Genomic DNA, 24,516 nt, shown 5'->3' with positions numbered 1-24,516 from the left:
GATAATTTGTATGGTTTTGTAAGAAGAAAAAACGGAATTGTACGGATTTGTAAGAAGAAAAACGGAATTGCACGGTTTTGTAAGAAGATAAAACGGAATTGTACGGTTTTGTAAGAAGAAAAAATAGAATTGTACGGTTTTTGCCTATGACAGATGCCTGTTTTGCAACTCTGGACCATTTTCGGACACTAAAAGTTTTGGTACCAAAGAAGTTTGAACTGTATGTTATCGCATGATGAGTTCATAAAAACCAGCATACAAAAAAGGAGATAGAAAGAAAAAAAAACAGCCAGTCCGAATGACTGATGAGGGGTTAAATCGAGATATCCATCTCTTTTTACATTGGGGCATTTTCTAAAAAAGGAAGCAAAAAGATATAAAAATAGCAAGCAAAAAAAGCAAACCAAGACAACAAAAAAAATTGAAGGACATTTTTCTAAGGCATCAAACATTTGTGTCTATTAACTTAGAACAATATCAATTGCTATGGCAAGCAAATAATGTACAAATTGAGATGAAATTCTAGATTTTTGTTTTTGTGCTATCTGGTCGCAAATTATACCAACGGATAAAGTTCCAGATGAACGACCGAGATGAACGAAAAATAATTAACTTTCGCGTCTGTCAACGGCCTTTTCTGACCTTTCGGAATGGATGGAGAAAATAAAAAAAAAATTTAATAATCTTTGTTTTATAGTTGACACATGTTTTGGATTGTTGCCGTTTTTTACTGCCTAAAAATAAGTTTTTTTTTTGTCAAGTAAAAATGACAATGCCACGATTTTATTTTATACATACGTCCACATGAATATTTAAATTGAGAACAAATATCGCTTTTCTTAGTATTACGGTTCCTAAGAATAGTAATTTGCTTGTTTTTTTGTTCTTCTGCAAAGCAGCATTGCTCATTTTTTGGCGTGTTTCTTGGTAGTGATTAAACTTTATTGTATTTTTTTGGGGTGTTCATTAAGGCTGAAGAGTGTTTTTGAAGGTTATATGGGGGTGATTTCTTAGGTCATGTGATACTTGCTTACTTTGGTGGCTGTACAGATCAATTGTGATCAATGGCTTCTCTCGGATGTCGCCTGAAATTGGCCCTATCGTTGGTATACTTTGTTACTTACTTCAGTGGTCGTACAGATCATACTCTTCGCTGGCCTTCCTATCGCTGGCATATTTGCTTACTTTCTTCGATGGCCGTACAGATCAACTGTGCGTATACATAACCTCCCTCAGATGACGTCTACTACGTCGCTGACATGTGCTTGCCAATTATGCATTATTAGTCCTATTCCGGCTCTCTCCTTGGTTCTCTTAGTTTGCATTTGAGGATGACAACTTGTTAAGCCAACGCTCTCTGTAGTAACCAGAGTCTCGTTTGACTCTGATCCACTGTTTGTAGCTTGGATCACGTCTTCATCGCGAGATGGTGAGAGTAGTATATCGTGTAGTTAAGCAAAGAGTGACATAAAGTCTCATATATTCCGCGTTCGTCATCTTTAAGAGACCAAATCATGGATTAATGTTCAATATGTGCTACCAAAGATTCATTCAAAATCACTGCTGTACATCACTTCCATACGATCACTTGTAGCGGAACTGGTGTTGTTTTGGATAACTCCCGACTTCGATGCGTATCTCTCTTTCCCTCTCCTTCTCTACGCTATATGTGCTATCGACAGATTCATCCTCAATCGTTCCTCCTTGAAATCACTGCTGTACATCACTTCCATACGAACCATTTAATGATCTTGCCCTTTTTTTTTAAAGTCATCAACTAAGAGAAATTGATGAACACAGAAAGGGAGTTGAAGTTATGATCCATTTAAATTTTTCACACGTACAATCATACCTAGTTTGAATACCATTGGTCTACATTTTTTTTCTATGCTACCGTGTTCAGTTGACAAGACAAAAAAAAAGAATTTGTAACTTAAAAAATGTAGTGAGGGGCAATTAATAAAGTCATAAAGGGGGTCAGTCTCATGAAAGAGGAAACCATAAATCTTTGAGAAGATTACCATCGAAAACAATAGATGAATGCTTTCTATTTGAATAGGTAGAGACCAGAAAATATAAATTGTTCTCAAATATATAAAAAATTGTTGAGAATGTCGCTGTTGAGACATCATAATGTGTTTTTAAAATGAATTCTTTTGAAGACCATCCTCAAAAAAAACGTTAAAAAAATCATGATAATGACACAGAGTATGCGTACTCGACAAGATATATATTTTATGTGTTATTACTTTTCTTTAAAAATAAGCAAACAGAATGTGTATCGACAGAAGTGGAGCAAAAACATGTGTTAGATGAAAATTCTTATTCCTTCATTCGTTCCTTAACATCCATCTCTCACATACAGTTTTTTTTATATTCTATATGCTGTTATGTTATTTATGAGTTTTACGGCTTAGCGTGTCCCATGCTGAGAGTCGCTTTAAGATGAATGTTAAAGTTCACTCACACCAGTTCCAACTTCTGTTCTGTTCTGTTTTTTTTTAGTCATTCGTCACTGAAAAAAAATCAATTAAAATTAAAATGAACGCATTTTGTTGACATTTTAATTAGTGCCTTTAATAAGAAATTTCCCAATTTACAACAATATGTAATAAAAAAAGAAAGTCATAATAAAATAATGTACAGCATGTTCATCATTCTTCCGCCCGCACATTTATTATTGCATATTTTTTCAGTTCCTTCTGTGTTAATAATTCAGTTAGATCTGTGGTCCCCTCTCTCATGTCGTGTTAAAAATTGACACACGATGAACTCTCTTGACGGCATTTCTCTTATTCCTCATAATGAGTGAAGCACGATAAGAGATCATCGGCATCATCATCACTTCTAACAGTAATTGTACTTAATTAATTCTAATTTAAATTTTTTTTCTCTTTTCTTTTCATTTTTCATCAATTTAATTGCTTCGTGTGCAGCTTTTAAGAATGTATCAGCCAAACAAGTATTTCGATCGCTTCCAAAAAATCTTCAAGTGCTCGAAGGATCTGAGGCGCTTATGCAATGCGAAATTTCAAATTTAGCTGGAAGCGTACAGTGGGTGAAAGATGGATTCGCATTGGGTAAGATAATATCCGATGGATATTGATTGGTACTTGAATCAATATTGTATAATTTATATTTTTTTTCTTTATGTATTCTTACAGGATTCGCTGAAAAAATCCCGGGCTATCCACGATATACAATGATTGGTGATCGTAATCGTGGCGTTTTTAATCTACGCATTGTAAATGCATCACTTGAGGATGATTCAGAATATCAGTGTCAAGTTGGACCAGCAAAGAATTCAGATCCAATTCGAGCATTCGCAAATTTAACAGTCATTTGTGAGTATAACATGAAAAAAAAATTAAAGTACAGAGGATTATTTACTTAGTAGCACATATGGCTGCACATAATATATATACAGTATAAATGTTTACATAAAATTGGTCACCTAAAATACATAATAAGGACATTGTGTGAATGATGACACTGATGGACAACCTTTCTATCTATTTTATGGATTGTTTACAAATGATTTTGTTTTTCGGTTGAGTATGTATTTGATATCCAATAGACAGTGAGTGGAGATGTGGAAAATGAGAAAATTGAAATTAAAGAGCTACAGCAGCACAAAAAATAAGTCATAATTACTTTAACATTTTGCTGTATATTTTCCATTCCTACCCACTGCTTTTCTTCTTAATTTCAATAATAACATTGAGTATGAATCACATCCCTCAAACCACTCCAAAATGTATATATACACACTTTTCAATGTTTCTTCAAAGTTGACAATTGATATCTATTGTTATCAAGTTCTCCTTATTTTTTTTTTTTTTGTGTATTTTATGTTTATGTAATGGTGCGAGAATGAAAATTTTGATTGATGAGTGGAATGAGAGGAAGAGATTCCTCTTTTTTGTGTATTTATAAAGATGATACAGAAAATTTTTCGTCAAGAATTGAAAATAGACACCACCTTTATGTCTCTAGCTTCATTGTTATTATCTATAGCAGTAAGAATATTTGTATGAATGATGACTTTTAAGGTGTAATTTGTGGATGATGTGATTTATAAGCGCATTTTTTTGTTATTGAAGGACTTGATTTATATACTTACTACCAGAGTTGACAGGACTCCAATGTGTTGATAGTACTACAGGCGTTTCCACTAGAGTCCGGATTCCAAAGTCCTGCCCACACTGCTTATTACTAATATTCTTGGCTGGGGCTCGCTATGGCCAATTGCTGCGCGGAAGGAACGTCTAAAGCCGACTCAATCCTTCAAGAACTTCTTCCAGTTCAGAATGTTAAGGATTTTACGGTCCTTTTTCTACACATCCAAGCCAGGAATTCTTTGGTCTACTTCGAGATCCCTTACCAATCACAAAGTCCGATATTGTCACTCCATATACTGTAACGCAACGTAATGTATATACTCAGCGTTGTGATGTGGTTACAATTCAGCTGGTATTCATTTGTCTAGTGATCAGGAACTTTTACAGAGTTATACTCCCTTGCATGCTAGGAACATACTTTAGAGAACTTAGTTCCTTGACGAAGGCGCGCGAGGGCCAATTGCCGGATTTAGAACTCGTCGGAAGCCAGCTTCAGTCTCATCTCTTCTGTCTCTATATAACTTCTGCCAGTTACTAATTCCCAGCACTTTTGCATCGTTGCTTGTCTCGAAAACTTGCTCATCTAATATACTAGATGAGCATGTCCGTGAAGGTTCTGTCAGCCTACTCTGCTCTTGAAAGCACGCTCTATGCCTAAACTTGAGACTGAACCAGATCTCGACTTTCTCATACAATATCAGAATCGACTTAGAGCTCTGAACTGCATCAAAATTGAAAAAATCACCTTTACCTAGGCACAACTACCGCAACAAAAGATCTTGAACAATTAATTCTTGTTCTATGCATTTCCCAGATAAATTCATTGTTTCTATTTTAACTGCTTGAAATTCTCGCATTTTTTAAAATTTATTGTTTCGTGTTCTACAAGTATTAATTCACTAGTTTTATTGCTTTTTAAAGGATTCCAAAGTCAATTGTAGTTAAATAAACTTTTTTTTTATAAAATCTGAAATGCATATTTTCTAGTGCCGTGTGTATAGAACTTTTGGTTGGTTGAACTCAACTGTTCATTAATTGAATGCTAAAAATTTCGCAATTTTACTTTAAAATCAATTCAAATCTCAATTACAGCTGTTGAGCATGAACTTTTTTCCCAAACGAAAAATTTGAATATTTGACTGCAGTGGTGGGGAACCTTGAATATTTTTGGGACATAGCTTGGTGATAAGGCTCGACAAAAATCGCACGCGACATACGGTTCATGGAATTTTCATGGAATTTTACTACTTACTGGAACCAAGGTTCAACTTGGAGCTTATGCTACTGCAATGAGCGTTCCTTACTTCAATGACCGTACAGATCAATTGTGATCCATGACCTCCTCAGATGTCGCCTACAACCTGATCTATCGTCGGCTACCGCTTGCCAATTTCCGATTCCAAATGCGATACATAAAGGCTTTCCATCTCAGTTTATTGCTGGTCTATTCGCAAAGCTTGAACAAATTCGCAGTTTTGACATTTAACTGGCATTCCTTCATAACCGTCCTACGACATGTTGCTCCAACATATTTTTGCGTCACACTAATGTGCCGCGGGACACATGTTGCTCTCAACTGTTCTACTTTGTGAAGAACTCTTGGGTATGGGTAGAGATGCTTGATTAAGGACTGATTTCAATCAACAAGTGCACCATTGATAAGGATTGAATCTGAAAATTGTGTAATTTTCCTTCATATTACCAAAAATTGCATAAATTATACAGATTGAGCTTCTGAGCCTTAAACATGAACTTACCCAAAATCCTCACACGTACCTTCCTAAACAGACAATCAATAAATTTCAAAACTCTAGTTTTAATGCCCAAAAGATAACAAAAATACCAAAAATTTATGTCTCAAACAACCAGTTCATCCCAAAAAGTTGATAATAAACACCCCATGGTCATTATGTCAAGTCAATAATAAGAGGAAGTAAAATTTATTTTGTCAAAATAGCTATGAATAATGAAAATTCTTCTGAGAAATTCTTCATTTTTTCCCCTTAATTCATGCTTTACTTTAACTTTCATCTCTCGTACCTTATAAATTGATATCAAATTTCGTTTAGTACAGCAAGAAGACTTTTTTATGTTTATCATGTTCACGTGAGATGGAACAAAATAGGACCTGTATAAGATAATTGAAAAAGAGGAAATTTTCTCTAAACCGTTATGAAAACATTGATGAAGAAGCTATAAGGCACACATGAAAGAAAATGATTAAAATAAGAAAATTGCGAGAAAAAAAAATGTAAAGAAATTCGCAATTTACCCTTCGCAATAATTTTACTTTATTTTGAATTAAAGGCAGGGATGAAGTCAGGAATGACTTCTAGATGATTCCATATGTTTGGTGCATTGACGGGCAACCTGTGTGATGCGGTAGACTAGGGATTGGCATGCATGTCGTGTGTGGTTTTGATCGAGGCATGCCACTAAGATGACTGGAGGACGTTAGGATACACCAAACATTTTTGGAACTGCCATGAACCATATACCGTGTAACCGAAACGAGGCATACCACTAGGACGGCCAATCACTGGTTTAGTGTGACATATGGACGTCGTCATCGGATACAACAACATTTTGGAACTACCAACTTACCAACAAGATGGCCTACCACTGGATCAGTGTGACATCGACGTTGGATACACCAAACATTTTTGGAACTGCCATGAACCGTAGCTCGAAGTAGACTTTCCCATACAAAATCCTAGTCGAGCTCGAGCTCTGCCATGAATCGTATGCCATGTATGGTTTCAATCGATGCTCACCTGCAAGGTGGCTCACCACTGTTTAGTATGACACATCCTTCTTCCTCCTGAATACATCCACCATCCTTAAGATGTGAAAATAAAAAAAAGTGAATATGAATATCTTATATGCAAGAATCACTGATCCATACCCATATGAGTACATGATTATGTATTCCGTATAATATGCATACTGAATTTACTTCTTACAGTCTGATTTTTATGAAGAAAATGCCTTTAAAAAATTTGAATAATTCATAAATTATGTCACACAAAGCTTTAATTGTTATCGCAGGATATCCATTACATCACTCAAGGTTTCGTCGACAATTAATCAAATGGAAAACTTACCAGACTCATGGTCGTTATGCATAAAATGTAGGCGTTAAAGGAATTCTTAAAATAAATCAAAGAAATTAGTGACGTCACTCGATAAGAATATTTTTTTATGCCTCGCGATTCAGTTGTGATGTAAGCTTAGTACTCAATATCACAATTCTGTATACATGCATAACTGATATATTTTTTCTTTTTTTGCTTTTCACTTCCAAAACGGATAAAAAAAATTTCATTTCCAACGAAGTTTCATTTTTCCATACTTGTCATGCTCCTTACGAAATGTATATATGCGGAGGGGTGGAAAAGGGCACAAGACGGAGAGTGAAAACGAAAATATCTTAAAGGAGTCTTACCTCCATCCACCAGTTTCACCAGAAATACAACACAAAAAGAAAAAAAAATCTTTTCGCTCTTTTTCTCTCGTCATGAAATCGGATACATTTCTTCTCTTCCTTGCTCCGCTGTGTGTTGCCTGCCTTTACTGTTTAAGAAACAACATTAGCAACGAAATACTTTTGCTGCTTAAAGGAGGAAAGGGAAAATGATTTTTAGCGTATTTTTCTGATATTGGATTTGGAATGGGTAAAATTGTGACTGATTTTTGTGTCTTATCTTGTTAGGAAGGATGACGTGAGTCGTGAACTGAAATTAAATGGTTGATTTTAACGGTTAGAAAATATTTGAAATTTAACGGTTTTCTAGAATTTGAATTGAATCGGTTTTCTAGAAAATATTTGAAATTCAACGATTTTTTGGAATTTTAATTGTAACAGCTTTCTAGAATTTGAATTGTAACGGTTTTTCTAGAATTTGAATTGAATCGGTTTTCTGAAAATATTTGAAATTTAATGATTTTTTGGATCAATCAGTATAAAAATGCGCTTTCTTGCCTCAATGCTTTAATGTGAATTTCACAACTTCACATTTTGGTGCTGCTTGAGTTCATATCTATAATAGCAATAATGTAGCATTCACATATATATAACACTATAAAATTGGTACAAATAAGAACATTTTCATATGTGCTGAAAGCGATTGAAAATTGTATGAATACATCCCAATCCTACACACAACATTCAAGACTCGAATGCATTAAACGACATTAACACAATTTACTTAATTTATTCATTTTATGTAAATCTTCACCAAACAAAGAATTTTTCCCCTTTTTTTCATATTTTTCATCCTCGATATTGATTTCGTCGATGTAATATCCAGCATCATAATCATGCTTCTTGCTCTACTGTGTGCTTGTATAGATAATATGTAAATAATACTTGAACATTTTTATAAACTGAGGAATGGAAATATAATGAGAGAAAATGGAGAGGTTTGAGTCTCTTTTGTTTAAAGGAAATTCGAAATTTTCATTCAATCCTGTTCCATCTAAGATGACAATAACGAATTTTATGTGCTAATGCTCATGACGCTTCATGCTTTTGATTTTTATAGGTTTTTAATTTCAAGCTTTTTATAGACAAATAACAAATTTTCTGGATGCTGAGCTTGAAAGCTTTATAATTTGACATTAATTAAGATCTGGGTTCCTGCTATCCTATACAAAAGTGCCAAAGTCACTGCAGCAATCCTTACCATCGATTCAGTCAATTGAACCATTAACATCCAACTAAAGTGCTACTTTATAACCTGTTAAAGCATTTATAGCATCGGATGCATAAATTTAATGCAAGACATCATATCATGTATGATTTCCGAAAGCTATATGCATAAGTAATCATACGATGGTAACAGATAATGGTGGAATTTGAAGCACAGACAATCTTAATTGCTGAGAATGATTATGACTGAGTGGAAGAGCTTTTTTATTTACGGATTATAAACTTGGCAATTATATAATTTTTAATGTATTCATGAGCACAATTTGGGAGTGGAATTGAGGATGGTTATGGCAGTGAGCATGATCAGAGGATGCTGTTAGCTGTTAATATAATCAGGGTATGCTCATAGTTGTGAGTATGCTTAGAGAATGCACATAGCAGTGAGAATACTCAGAGGATGATCTCTTTCTGTTAGGGAATGAAAAGCCATTGAACTAGACTAGTTGTGGATTTAGAGTCGACTTTCCCGAACCACACAATGTGTTCGCTAGGACAACGGTGGTATTATCGGGAAGACCTGAAGTTGCCCAGACTGCATCGTAACGACTGATTCCGACCCATTTTTACGGCAAATCATGAAGTTCAACGCATTGTGCTGCTCGGGCTTTGCTTCTGAATAGCTTCAAATCGAGTAGCTAAGCAACGGCTGCAGCCGACATGACTCCATTCAATATTCAACTCGACGTCAGACTCCAGTCTACATTGCATAAAGATCCATTAACTAATTACTTCCGTTAATTTAATAATCAAAGCTTGAAGCTTTTTAATTCTTTAACAGCTTTTAAACACAGAAATCGTCAACAATTCATCACATTCAATTAAACTGTAGCAAATGCAGAACAGGAAAAACAATCTCAAGATTAAAGATTTACAACAAAGCAGCATAAAGCTTATCATTTTCATGATTGTTGCAAAAAAAATAATCAGAATATTTTGTTTCTGCATAAAATAAATTATTATCTGTAACCTGAACATGAGCTTGTCTGTGAGATTTAATGCTCTTCTGAGAATTTTATATGCTGATGATGTATGTGATGTGTCGGTGCAAAAGTACAATAATTTTAAACAAAAAAGAGGAAAAACTTCTCTTTTTGTTATTGAAAAATCTCTTAAATAAGATTTTCGGAGTGACTCAAAATATAATGTTTGTTGTTCATTTTCATGTTGTGAGTTTGTGAAATATTTTATGCATAAAGATCCTAAAAACAGCAGCAGCAGCGAGAGAAGTAAAGCTTCCGAAGAAAGAATATGGTGGATATGTATCATCTCATTAATATTGAAACGAAGAAATTTCTCTTACATTAGATTTCATCATTCCATTGCACTTTTAAGCATGTTTTATCTCTACTTTCAAGGATGTCTTTTGTCTGCAAGTTGTCAGTCTTTCCGTTGTTCTGTAAAAAAGCTCTGATTTTTAAATATATTTTATCAGTTATTTTTCAAATATTTTTTGAACGTTATTTTTCAAATATATTTTGACGGTTAATTTTTGAAAGATATTTTGAACAATTTTTTTTTTGTCAAGTTTTTTTAAACCGTCATTTTTTAAATATTCTTCAACCGTTATTTTTCAAATATTTTCTGAGAACTACCTATTTTCAAATAATTTTTGACAGTTATTTCCTCAAATATTTTTACCGTTATTTCTTCAAATATTTTTTGACGGTTAAATTTTCAAAAATATTTTGATAGCTTAATTTCAAATTTTTTGAAAGATATTGTCTCCTTAAATCTGAATCTGAATTCTATTCATCAAAGTGCACATTCATCGATTCACAAATGACCGGATTCTTAAGTAAAATGCGTCATTGTGCTTCCATCAAACCAAACACCTTTCAAGTTCAAGTTCTTGTTTTCTGCTTGCATGATTTCTTATGAAATTATTATGAGAAATAATAAAAATAAAGATGGAAAAAAGTACATACTCATACAAATGTAATCAAAAAAAAAGTATGAAGTGGAAGTGAGCATACGAGAGTGAGTTGGTAGGAAAGCTACGAGGAAACTGTCAATTTGGGAAACATAAAGTGTAATAAAAAGTGCTGTGAATCCCTTATTTTAAACCACAATCGCATTGATACACACAATTATAAACATATTTTCACATAAATGCTATGCATGTATATACGTGAACAAGGAATAATGGTGGTTTGAATGAAAAAAAAATATAAAAGTTTAAATTAAATTGTCAATGGAGTCGTATGAAAGCGTTCGTATAATTAGTCCCTTCACGGCAAATAAATTTGATAATTACCATGATTATTATTATCAATGGATTCACTCGTCTGTTTATGTCTGTATATATATATGTGCTTATGTGCTACTAAAGCATCCGACATACATCTATCTATGTGATAACCAATTAATATGTTATGTTTAATTATAGCACCTCCATCGTCCATCGAAATAGAAGCATCATCACATGGTGTGCCCATCATAAAACAAAATAATAAAGTAGATGTAAAAGAAAATCAAGACTTAATGCTGTCGTGTATAATTGCAAATAGTAAACCGGCGGCTGAAATAAAATGGTACAGAGGGAATGTTGAATTAAAATCAACAGACAATCGTCACGACGAAGTCATTGAATTGGACAATAAAAGATTTACAGTATCATCGAATTTGACGGTTAAAGCATCTGCCAATGATGATCTTGTTGATTATAAATGTCGTGCTAAGCATTTAGCGATATCACCAGATCATCCATTACAATCAATAGTACAAGTATCAGTATTAAAAGCTCCTGGTGAGCCTTTCATTGAAGGTTACAGTAAAGGTGAAAAGCTTAGGAATGGACAGGAGATGGAATTAGTGTGTAGATCATATAGCGGAAATCCTCCAGCACAATTAATATGGTACAAAAATAATCGTCAAGTTGTGAGCATATATACAACATCAGGACGTGATTCAGCTAGCACTTATCGCTTTAAAGTACAACCAGGCGACAATAAGGCGCGTTTACGATGCGAAGCGAGCAATACAATCTCAGATAGGCCGCTGAAGAAAGAGATTGATTTAACAGTTCTCTGTAAGTATACCAACAATATTGTCCTCAATCTTGTATCTTCATTTAGCTAAGATTATCAATAAAACTGTGAAATATTGTTAATCTGTCGGTTTGACCGGATTTTAAATAATTTTTAACCGTTATTTTTTTAAATTATTATTTAACGGTTATTTTCAAGAAAGAATAATCTTAAATAATTAAATAATGCTTTCTAGTGCTGTGTTCACACAGTCATTCCTTACTAGCATTTTTTTTGTCATCTTCCTTGTCTTGTTCTCTCTTGTGAAGTTGATTTAGAATTATGGGAAGCAAAAAAAAAAGAACTTGTATGAAAATAGAATTTTCCTCATTTATCAATTAAGATAAAAAGAAAAACTCGAGCGTAGCGAACGAGAAAAAAAATGCTAGATCAACATCTTTAATTTTTCAATCACCCTTTCATGCTGTTTTATCATTCAACTGAGGCAAAATAAAAAAAAAGTTTTTGCCTTAAAACTTTAAAGAAAAAGTTTTGGAATCTCATTTGTCTCTTCTATTTCAATAGTTTCACCATCACAAGTCACAATATCGGGTCCAACAGAGGCTCGTCATGGCGATGTTGTCAATTTTCAATGTCTCACAGCACCATCACATCCGCCAGCTGAAATTCGATGGACCATTGACGGTCGTCAAAGGAAAACAAATTCATCGAAAACAGAAGCAAGCAATGAAGGTGGATGGACTACCTCATCAAATATGTCAATAACAATTGACTCGAATAAACGTTCAATTTCATTATTATGTCAAGGAATCAATATGCAACTTGCAGATAATGTGATGACAACACATACACTTCATATTCTATGTAAGTATTATGCTTGTTATGTAAACATTCTTGTACTCATTTCTAATCGATTTTTATACTTCCAATTTAGATCCACCATCAACACCAATAATTTCAGGTTATACAGAGGGATCTGTAATTCCAGCTGGTTCAACACAAAAGTTACTTTGTATGTCTTCCGGTGGAAATCCAACACCCACACTAACATGGTTTAAGAATGACAAAAAGGTATGGACTCAAATTCTGACTTTTTTAAATTAAATCATTAAGTCTTAATCTTAATTAGCGAAATAATTAGATGCTGGATATAAATTTATACATTTTCGCTTCTCGTTCACAGATTAATTCTCAGACGAAAACAATCAATTCGAATGCGGTGCAATCTGAATTAAATATTATTGCCAACATTACCGACAATCAAGCAATTTATCGATGTGAAGCACAAAATAGTGCAACGGATGTGCCACTATTCGATAAAAAGACACTTAACGTTCATTGTAAGTAATAATTATTCTAACAATACATCTTCTCCGGCCTTTATCTTTGCTCTCATTTCCATCATTCAATGACGATACCAAAAAAATTACCCAATAATGTAGATTTCGTATCTATTTTTTTTTTTGCTGTTCATAATTTTCTTGTTTCGGAAGTTGAGCGAGAGAAAAATAATTTTTTTTGTACATTTTTTGGAAGCGTTCTAGTTGGGAATAAGTCGATTATGAGCTCAATTTGTCTTTCTGTGCTTAAGAAATATCGAAAAACTTTTTAACGGTTTTTCAGAATTTGAATTTTTTACCGGTTACTCAGAATTCAAATCTTCAATCGGTTATTTTATTGAAATTCAAATTTTTAAAAACCGTTAAATTTTCAAAAATTTTAAACTTATTTTTGAACATTCTCATTAACTGCGCTGCTAGTCAGCCATAAGTACTAGTCACATTCATACCATTCTGGAGTAGTATGTAGGAAAACAAAAGAAGCGAAAGAGATTTTTAATATTTGATTAAATCTGCTTCCAGTACTGCAACTGAAATGGTAGCAGATGTTTGAGTTCTCTTTTTTGTGCCTGGTTATTTGGTTCAATCGACAACTTTTTTTTTTATTTTGGAAATGAAAGAAAACTTTTTCATTCCCTTTTTTTGTGTTAGTTTTTTTTTCGGTGATTGTTTCTTTCTTTTTGCTATGCTGTGATGGCAAGTCTACGTCATTATAATGATTTTTCACCGAATTTCTCATTCATTTTTATTATTTATAATTTATTTCCATTCTTCTTTATTCTCATCGTATAGTTTTACCAGAAACTTTAAAAATACGCGTGGAACCAGCAGCGTTGACAAGCGGGACGGAAGCAACACTTTATTGTGACTCGAGTTCATCAAATCCACCAGTTCGTTTAAAGTGAGTAATTATGCAATAATATATTTGTGTTATAACGGACTTAATTTGAATTCAAATCTGAAAAGTTCGGTACTTTTCTCCATCCATAAAGCAAGTGTCTTCCTTCATGAAGAAAAGTTTTGCTTGACATTTTTATGAAATGAATAAATTTTCTAATTTTCATCTTCTTTCCATTTTCATCTTTTTCCTCACTAACTCATGACATCATGAATCTTAAAGTTGGTACAAAGATGGAATTCCTTTAATGAGCGATGGAACTGTATCACATCAGAATGGTTTGTGGGGCGGAAAAATTTCATCAACTCAAGTAAAGCTTAATATAACACAAGATATGAATGGTGTGAAAATAGCTTGTCAAGGAACAAACGAAGCACTTCAGCGTAGTATTAATGAAGCCATTGAATTACAAGTTTTATGTAAGTATTATTATTATCCTAAATAATGTGTTTATTATTAAGTCATTCTCATACGAAATTTCCTTTTCATTTAACATGCTTAATTTTAATTAACAACAACAACAAAATGGTAAACAGTTCCACCAAAATTCACCCCACCACCATCGGCAACTGTTGTTGGAATTGAGGATGAATCTTTGATAATTAATCTTATGGCCAACGGAAATCCAATGAACATTCAATATACATGGACAAAGGAAGGTTCTCCGCTTGAGGATCATGGTATGTTTTTCATCTACATATATAATCAGGAACGAACATGCATGCGACGCATTTTTACGTTCTATCCATTTCGAATTTTTATGTATGTCTTCTTATTTACTTCTCATTAATATTCTATAGACAACCAACGAATCGTCATCGATGGGCCTACATTGAATTTCACTAAATTGGCACGTGATGACAGTGGATTGTATACGTGCGAGGCTTTAAATTCCCAAGGCTCTGCCGTGATCAACATATCTGTTGTTGTTGAATGTAAGATGCTCATTTACTCTATGTCTATACATGTGTCCTATTGTGTGCGTAACGTACATGCACATTTCATCTGTTGGGACATATTCATTTAAATGAAGGAGAAATTCAGGACAAATGCTAATTCCATTTCCTATTCTTTCTATTCTCTTCCTTTCTCCACATGTACATGATGATGAAAATATTCAAAAATATACCCGACAAAACAGATGGTGCAACAATTGAATCAATTTCTGATAATGTTGTTGTGAATCCTGGCGATGAGGCAAAATTGGCATGTGCTGTAAAAGGTACATTACTTTAATTAATTAATTTTTATTTCTAATAATGGTAATGACTGATGAAAAAACATACACCACAGCTCACTTGAATCCAATGTGTTCTGAACATATGAAATAATAACAAAGCATTGAAACATAAATGTAATCTAATTGAATGAGCGAGCATATGTTTATTAATAGATATTGGATTGGACGAAGTTTTTGGGATTTTCTAACGATTTTTTCAAAATTTGAATATTTGAAAACCGGTAAAATTCAAATTTTTGAAAGCCGTTAAAATTCAAATATTAACAAGTCGTTAAAATCCAAATTTTTAAAATTACCTTAAATTCTAATTCTTGAATATAAACAAAACAATCAGCATTACCAACAAACAACAAACTCACGTCGATGACTATGTAAATAAATTAATTGATTTCTATTTAATTCAATTTAGGAAATCCATTAAATGAGAATCATATTCGTTGGGAGCGAGTGGATTATGAAATGAATACAAAGACGAAAATAAGATATGAAAATGGTACAAGCTTTTTGCATATATCTAATGCACAACGTGACGATATCGGACATTTTCGATGTATTGCTGATAATCGTGTGGCCAATCCCGTTAGCCGTGATGCTCTATTGATTGTAAAATGTATGTTGATGATAATATTGACATCTTTATCGTTTATAGCACCACTTTATCATAGAGAAGAAATTGAGAGGAGATTATCATGATCAATTTTATTCATAATTTAATTTTCTTCTTTTGCTTCTGTGCCTTTACACTCTCTCATCTGCTCTCTATGCTATGCTATGTGCTACCGAGTAAATTTCTCATCATTTTTATTATTATTCTTTATGTCTACATCTAGTTGTTCCTGAGATTGATAAATCACCAACGATGCTTCGTGCTGCCAGCGAGAAGAACGAAAAGGGACGTCTAGTTTGTCGTGTTCAAGCAGCACCAAAACCAACATTTACATGGGCACGTTCACAAAAGACATTAAATAATACACAAAATAGTGGAAAATATTTCATTGAAAGTCGACAAATTGATCCATTAACATATGAGTCGGTTCTTTTGGTAGATAAAGTTGAAACAAACGATTATGGATTGTATGAATGTAAAGCAGATAATGAACTTGGTTCAAGTCGTGAAAATATCCGATTAGATGTCACATCAAAACCTGATCCACCACTTAGCTTAACAGTGTTAAACGCAACACACGATTCTGTATCGTTAGCATGGACGCCTGGATTTGATGGTGGTTTAAAAACCACATATCAATTGCGTTATCGTGAAGCAAGCACATCCGCTTATAGATATGTAGACAGTCTACCCAATGTTTACAGATTGGATATTGAAGGCCTCAAACCGAATGTTGTATATTTGTTCTCAATTATGGCGATGAACAATTTGGGAAATAGTGGATGGTTGCCGGATACGACAAAAGCACAAACGAAAGGTATGAGATTTCGATTTAATTCTATGATTATTTAATGTCGCACTTTTGTGTTCGATTGATGAGACATGTTGGAGTTATTTACGAGTTGTGTGACTAAAGTGAGGTCAGTCAGGTATGAAAATATACTGAAATCAATATTGATTGACGTTATTTATGAATTGACCTCAAAGTAAAATTTTCGATGCTCTTTTTATGGCCATGATTTAGAAAAGGTGCGATGATGATGAAAACTTGTGAAAAAAAGTATTTTCTCTCAGCTCATTAAAATCGATGAAAAATGAAATATTTTACGCGAATTAAGCGGTGAAAATAAATATCATTAATTCTATTCATAACTTGTAATGGATCTTGTATTATTGTACACTTCATCTACTTCCAATTTCTTTATTGATTGAGCATCGAAATCATTATTTATTATTCACGGTCTCATTGGTCTACAAACACAAATTTTTATATTATTTTGCACACAAAAAGTGATTTTCTCTCCCTCGAACATCCAAAATTCATTAAAAATTAATTTTAATTCTTGTATTATAAATAATAATTAATAACATTTAAAACCACAAACATTGAAAAAAAAAAAATGTATATACAGTCGCACCGCAACTGTCATTGTCGGTACTGACAACACAACAAACGGAGACAACTGGAAGTCCATTTATGAATACATCGAGAGGTTTATTGATGCTAATTGGTATTTCATCGGGTACAGGATTAGTACTTATCAATATTCTATTGATTGCATGCTGTCTGCATAAGCGTCATAAGAAGAATCTTAAAGGAGGTAAAATTAACGATTTTATGCCCAATTAAAGACACGTGGGCTTGATTCATCGAACGACAATATTATATTTCTGTTATTGTGGATGATAAAGGATTACATGCGAAATCGATGTCTTGTGGTTTTAACCAGCATGAAAATTTTTTTTTAATTTATTTATATCGCGGTATTCTTTCCATTACACTTTTTGTGTTGTCAATAGACATTCATGGTTTATGGGATTTATGTTATATATTTTTTATGATTTTATTATTATTATTTTTCTTCTTTTTAAAGGCTTCGAACCAATTCAAACAAAGTTAAAGGACGAAGATGCACTTCCAAAACTTCTTGTCGTTGGTATTGCATTAATCGGACTTGGACTGTTAATTGCTAATACAGCACTTGTTGCATGGTTTATCATTCGTAAACGAATTAAAGGTAAAAAAAATTTAATGAACAGCTAGCTATCCTCCGTCCCTTTTTATCATTCGCCAGACAATTGTTCATTATGTTTTATTTAATTTTCTCTCTTTTTTTTATTTCTCGTGCTGGAGAAAATGCTGGTTTATAGTTGATTGTTTGTTACTGGAGGGAAAGCGCATTTTTCGCTGTTATTGGGTTCTTAATTAATTTTGGGATTATAAAGGTTTAACGGTCAATTTATATTCAAACAGCCAAAAATCATTTGAATAATTTTTTATCTGAAAAATAACGGTTGTCAAAATTTCAAAAAATAACGGGAATGAAATTTTCCGGTCGTCAAAATTTTGAATCTAATTATAACGGTAATAAAATTTTCAAAAAATAACGGTCGTCAAAATTTCAAATAAAACCGGTTCTGAAATTTTCAAATAATAACCGTTTCGTTTGACCGGACAGTCAGATAATCCGAAATCATAACAATCTTCAGGAAATGTGCAGCTTTAAACAGAACTGCAGAAACAGTTCTGCTTCCTCAAATGACCATTTTTATAGTCAGTGATTTTAATTGTAATTAAATTTTGATGACAATATTCTCTGGACGTTTGATCAGAAGAATATATCTGTAGATTTTCCTACCGCACATTATTTTGTTCATGAGAGGATATTAAAAACTGTTATTTTTGGAAGGGATGACGATAAAAAAATAAAGAAGATTGTTGAGGGTTGGACATTCTGGCATGGCGCCTTCGTTACCATCCAAAAAAAGAACGTATATAATATTGTTGTAGATGTTCATGTCTACTAGATACATTATGATGCCTTAATTGATTTTTGTGTTCCTTAAGACTTAAATTTTTTTCTCTTTTTCGTGTTCCACTCGACAGAACCAACAAACGCAGCAAATAGCAAATCGGCAGCCATTGAGATGTATGCACCAAGCAGCTACAACGATACCGTAACTGGTGAAACATTATCGTCCGTTTCGGATAAAAGTGATTCATATTCTAATGATGGCAGTCAGCCAGATTTGACGGTAAATAAATTTTTTAACATTTTTATTATTTTTTTTACAGTGTCTAGCTTGTTCAACTGATGGAAAATTGCTCTAAATTATCATTCCTTTGACTACTTTTTATTGCTATTCTATCAGATAACTGGAATTTCAAGCTTTAATTCATCCAATTGAACTTTTTTTTTATGTCAAGCATAACTTTACTTCCAACAGCTTTAATCGATTTGAAATGAGCTTAAAAGTTCTTACCCAGAACTGAGTTTATTTTATTCTACAGAAATCGTTATAATCCTTTGACTTATTGCTTTTGTAGCTAGTGAAATTTTCATGATTTGTCTGGCCATAAAGTTCAGATTTTGGAGAATTAAAATGTCGGACTTAAATAAATCGTTGGATTAAAATAAATCTAGGGATTTAAATTTCTGGACTTAAATATTTTAGTTGGATTTTTATGTAGGAATAAGCTTTGAAATTTAAAGATGACCTGAATTTTGGAACTAAGATTCCAACTAAAGTCAATTCTAGGACTAAAGCAATAACAATTCACAATGTCAATACTCCATTAAACTTAATGGAACCGCTAAACAATTTTGAAGCTTATTTATGACTGGAAATATAGAGTAAAAATTGATCAAAGGAATGGCTTTTAAAAAAAAAAAAAAACTTTATGAATCCCCTCTCAATTCCACATGAATTTTATTCATGCATCGTATTTTATGTCCTCACAAATGCATCATGAAGTGAAAAACTGACCATCGACCCATGCATATTATAATTTTTGAGCCAATATTTCTGTGGCTTTTATTCAATTCATTTCAACATGGCATGGCATTTCTCTTACTCTGTGTGTGCATTTATGTAGAGCATTCAGATAGTAAAAAAAATGCATTTTCCATGTTTTATTTCTTGTATTCACTGCCTAGAATTGCTCAATTTCAAAATGATTTAATTGTTATTTCAACCAATTTTTTTTCTTTTTTTTTCCATGCACAGGAGGAAGTGAATCGTAAACAAACAACATCGTCAACATACGTTGTTGAAGACTCAAATGACATCCCGCCACCACGTTATCAAAAAGACGGTCGACTATCGCCGTATTATCAATCAAATACAAACCAAATGATGATCCATCCAAAGAATATGCCGAATGCATCACAAATGAGCTTCTTACCGTCATCGAATTTCGATGATCAATTAATAAATCATAAAACTTATCCGTCAAAGAATTATTCACCTGGACCGCCACTGGATGGTTCATATTATAGCGCATGTGATCGTTATCTTTCCTATCCTCCTATGGTACGTATAAATGAAATTTATGTGGATATCCTTGGGATCGTTTGCAAGTGACGTATGAGATTTTAACGGTTAAAATTCAAATTCAAATAATTTTTAACCGTTATTTTTCAAATCATTTTTGACCGTTTTTTTTCAAATCATATTTTTGAAGATTAGATTCTTTGACGTCATTTGTGGATGAACTCACTTCCTATATTTAATAATGAAAAATTTAATTGAATTTTTTTCTATACTACCTTTTTCACAAAACACATCTCGTCATTTCATCCGATATTTTTTATTATATTGCAGGATTATTCAGTTGCATCATCAACGCTGCCTCATAACATGTCAACAAATTTAGACATGAACCATCACACGAATACGTCACGTAGTAATACACTGAATAGACGCAATAGTAATTTAATTGCAATGAATCATAATATAATTCCACCGCCGGATGTGACGCATACGACAATGATGATGCCATTATTAGTGAGTAGTGGTACTGGTACGTTATATAGTAGTAAGCCAAACAATGTGCCAGTTGTTGGCATCCTCAAAGATCCAAAGCGTCTTCAGCAACAACAAAACCAATTAAATAATGTAAATAAAGATCTCAACATGCAATCGATATTAATGCCAATGCCATCACTAGTTATGTCCGATGGCACTTTATCGAATGCACATCAGCTCAGCGCCGCTCAACTAATGAATAATTACGATGCAACGAACAACGCCAATGTGAATTTGAATTTATCAAATTTCAATCATCAAATGGGCTTCCCCGATGGCAGTGTGGATGGACATTTAGTGTAAAGTCCAGCATTTCTTATTTTTAAATCATCATCATTAATACACAGACACAAAAAAAAAAATCTAGTTACAATAAGTTATCTTTTTTACAAAGAATTACTTTCTTTAATTATTATTGACAGAACATATACATAGATCGACTCTACACATTATATTAAGTTCTAGAAACATTAGCTTTAAGTTTAATTAACAAAATCCGTACATGAAAAGAAATTACATAGACACAAAGTTGAAAACAGACACAAAATGTGTCAACAAATACTCAAATTTTTTTACGTGCATCTCATTAATTATGATGGATATATAAGAAAAAAAAGTATATATTAAGCGATTCAAGCGCAATTTATAGAATTTCCTTAATTGTTTTTTCTACAATTTATCATTGTTCAGTTTTTAATTATTTTTTTCAATATATACATTGTTTTTAGTTAAGGAAATGGATACTAAAGATTTAAATATTAATGAATAGTTCACTGTTCGGAAGTTGATTGAAATCGATCAAAATCGAGCCGTACTATATCAAGTTCTAGGCTAATTAATAACGAATTTTCAAAAATTAAGAATTTTAAGGTTCTCATAAAAATTTCAAATCAAAATTAACCGTTAAGTTTTTAAAAATTCAAATTGATTTGAAAATATTAGAACCGAAAAGTGGTTCAGAACCTTACAAATGTTTTAAAATACTACATTGAACCATATAAATGTTTTAAGAGTTTCAAAGCATTACAAATGTTTTTAATATGGTTCAGTAGTTAAAATTACTCAATACAATAGAAACCTTACAACAGTTTGAAATAATCAAAGTGCATAATTTGTACGGTTTTCAAAATCGAAGTCAATTGACTTCAACAGCTGAACAAAAGTAAAAAAAAATGGTTAAAAGATTCTTTATAGTACTGTGACTAATTAAATTTTAATTATTATAAATGTATAAAGAATCTTTGCACTGAGTTAGTAAAAGAAATAATACCTTAAAGAAAAGTATATGAAGGGAATTTTAAGAGATGAAAATTAAGAAAATGTTTAATTAATTAACGAAAAAAAAGAAGAAAAAAAATGCTATTAAATTTTACTATTAAAAGTATTTACAACAAAAAATGTAAAAAAAAGATAAATAAAGTCCCATTGATCTTAATTTTTTTAAAAAGTCGAGATTTAAAAAATCCCATTGATAATAAAGTATAAGGAAATAAATAATAAAAAAAAGTAAAAAAAATCTGAAGATGTTAAGAGAATTTTATTAAGATTTCAACCTTGATAAGCGATTATTATTAAAAATTCCTTGTATAAGCGTACAGAAGATTATGAGACAGTGAATCTAATTAAGTAATGTTGAATGAGCTTAAGACTCCTCCGCCTAGGCTCATTGGACACTCAAAAAAACACAAAGAACTGTAAATATTATAATTAAATACATTCAAAACTTTGTATTACAAAAAAAATTCTTTTTCGCTGTAAATATTTAAAAAAAAAACGAAAGAAAAAAAAAATATAAAAAACAGCAACAAACAATAATTAAAGAATAAAGATAAAAATGACTCAAAAAAATTCAATCTTGTCTATTTTTTTTTATAAAAATTGAATTTTATGATTTTCCGGTGATTTCTTCTTTTGCAGGACCAAGTTGATGAGCTTTTCTAAAACATCTCCGGAAGGAACTTCTTTTTCATACTTTTGTTCCAAAATCAATAAAGTTTTTCTACCGTAAATTGCTCCATACCTGAAAAATGTGCGAAATGATACGAGAAAAAAAGTCAAATAAAATATAAAAATTGCTATTGAGGAACAACAAAAAAAGTATAATTTTAACAATCGATGAGAAGCCAGTGAAAGCTTCAATTTTGTGCCGCTTGCCTCTATCGAGTTGATTTATGACACCTTGATGACTCGTTTGGTTGTATATAATCGTTTAATGTAGGCGTATGTTATTCATATTCATTCATGAAAAAATATAAGCACCGAAAGATTGTGGAGGCAAAGGTCATGAGTTGTCAATGGAAGCGCAGTTTTATTGAAGAAAGTGAAAATTGTTTGGAAAATAACGGTCGACGAAAATTTAAAAAATAACGGCCAATAAAAATTTGAAAAATAACTGTTGATGAAATTTTGAAAAATAACGGTCGATAAAAATTTGAAAATAAACGGTCGATAATAATTTGAAAAATAACGGTCAAAATTTATTTGAAAAATAACGGTTACTAAGAATTTGAAACAAGCTGAATACAGCTGAATCTGGACAGTTTTTGAATAAATAACGGACTTTTTTTGACGTTTTCTAAATAATCAAAATCAAGTCAACCACCAAGCATGTTCAACAAGCTCAGCAACACAACGACAATCTGCAAACTCCAACATCATTTCCAAAAAAAATCCACAAAAAAGGCATGAGCCGATCTTATTGTTATTCAAATACCTTCCTTCTTACATCTTAAAGATGTAAAATAAAGAGGAATTAAAGACACTAATATAAACTGACCTATTATGGATAGGATGACATCGTCGGTGATACTTAGTCTATGTAAATCGCTTGTAAAATCATTCCATTAATTACTACACCTTTTTTTTCGTTTTTTTTTGAGAACTTTCTGTTTCAAATGAGCTGTTGTCAACTTTTATTGTGTCCATATTTTCGTCAAATTAGCTCCATTAAATTTAGTTTTTTATTGCCATCGTACCTCATTATCTTTTAGAAAAATTTTTAATTGGATACTCTCACTATGACACAATTAAGAGAAATAAAAAGTTCAGCTGACTCAGCTGATTAGGCAATTTGTGTGGATTTGTTGGATATTTATCAAAAAAATTTTTTGGTCGATTCCTGTGGCGTTGGTGGAATTTAATTGAGTGACAAATTTCCTTAACGATTTCTATTAATGTATAACAAATCATCCTTAATTTAGAGAAAGTTAAAGTTATATATTACTATGGCTATGAGCCATTGATATAGAAATGGATTTGAGACATAAGCTGGAAATTTCATTAAAGGATCAATCTTAGTTGCTGTACTCTTAATTTAGTCTTACTTACTTACTATGCTGACCCTACAGATCAAATATGATCCATGGAATTTCTCAGTTTAGCCTTAAAATGTGCAACAAGACCAGAATTCAAGCTTAGAATCCTGAACTAATTTAACGTCTTTTTCAGATTTAAGTTATAACGAACTTTTCAAAATTGAAATTTAGTTGCACACCCTTTTCTTTACATTTCATTTTCTAATCAAATTTTGTACTGAAAAGTCGACGAAAATTTCTGTAAGTAGCTTTTAAAGATAAAATTAAACTAATTAAGTAATGAATTTATACATTTAACAGATAAATAAACAATCTCTGTCAACAGTAGAAAGTTTGTGAGTCTGATGGAAGCCAGGAAATCAACTTTTTGTGTTGTTTTATCTCAGAGTATTCACATTGTCTAAATTTGGAACTAGAAATTAAACAACAGCTAAGAACTGGAACTGGAACTTACTTTCTTGGTTGGAGCTGACTATATCCTTCGACAAT

General features: G+C 32.2%; 1 protein-coding gene across 4 annotated transcripts in view; it reads left to right on the top strand.

Moving 5' to 3' along the window:
• Positions 1-22,566, top strand: part of sns (sticks and stones) — a 62,357-nt gene extending 39,791 nt beyond the window's left edge. For 3 of the 4 annotated variants that reach the window (XM_070635435.1, XM_070635434.1, XM_070635433.1), the window contains 17 exons: positions 2,937-3,080; positions 3,165-3,344; positions 11,219-11,860; positions 12,384-12,683; positions 12,754-12,890; positions 13,003-13,159; positions 13,952-14,060; positions 14,280-14,476; positions 14,594-14,737; positions 14,858-14,992; positions 15,199-15,279; positions 15,707-15,907; positions 16,128-16,721; positions 17,317-17,505; positions 18,792-18,940; positions 19,913-20,218; positions 20,510-22,566. In XM_070635435.1, the coding sequence (XP_070491536.1) occupies positions 2,937-3,080; positions 3,165-3,344; positions 11,219-11,860; positions 12,384-12,683; positions 12,754-12,890; positions 13,003-13,159; positions 13,952-14,060; positions 14,280-14,476; positions 14,594-14,737; positions 14,858-14,992; positions 15,199-15,279; positions 15,707-15,907; positions 16,128-16,721; positions 17,317-17,505; positions 18,792-18,940; positions 19,913-20,218; positions 20,510-21,016 (4,172 nt within the window). In that variant the 3' untranslated portion in view covers positions 21,017-22,566. Of the gene's footprint in view, positions 1-2,936; positions 3,081-3,164; positions 3,345-11,218; positions 11,861-12,383; positions 12,684-12,753; positions 12,891-13,002; positions 13,160-13,951; positions 14,061-14,279; positions 14,477-14,593; positions 14,738-14,857; positions 14,993-15,198; positions 15,280-15,706; positions 15,908-16,127; positions 16,722-17,316; positions 17,506-17,778; positions 17,923-18,791; positions 18,941-19,912; positions 20,219-20,509 lie in introns of all 4 variants that reach the window. The other variant, XM_070635436.1, reaches the window with a different exon arrangement.
• The last annotated feature ends 1,950 nt before the right edge of the window (positions 22,567-24,516 follow it).

This window comes from Chironomus tepperi, unplaced genomic scaffold, assembly GCF_022539635.2.
Source record: "Chironomus tepperi strain 1889 unplaced genomic scaffold, CSIRO-AGI_Ctep_v1 contig_89, whole genome shotgun sequence".
In the NCBI taxonomy this organism is placed as follows: domain Eukaryota; kingdom Metazoa; phylum Arthropoda; class Insecta; order Diptera; family Chironomidae; genus Chironomus; species Chironomus tepperi.
This window is presented reverse-complemented; position numbering and strand designations above follow the sequence as displayed.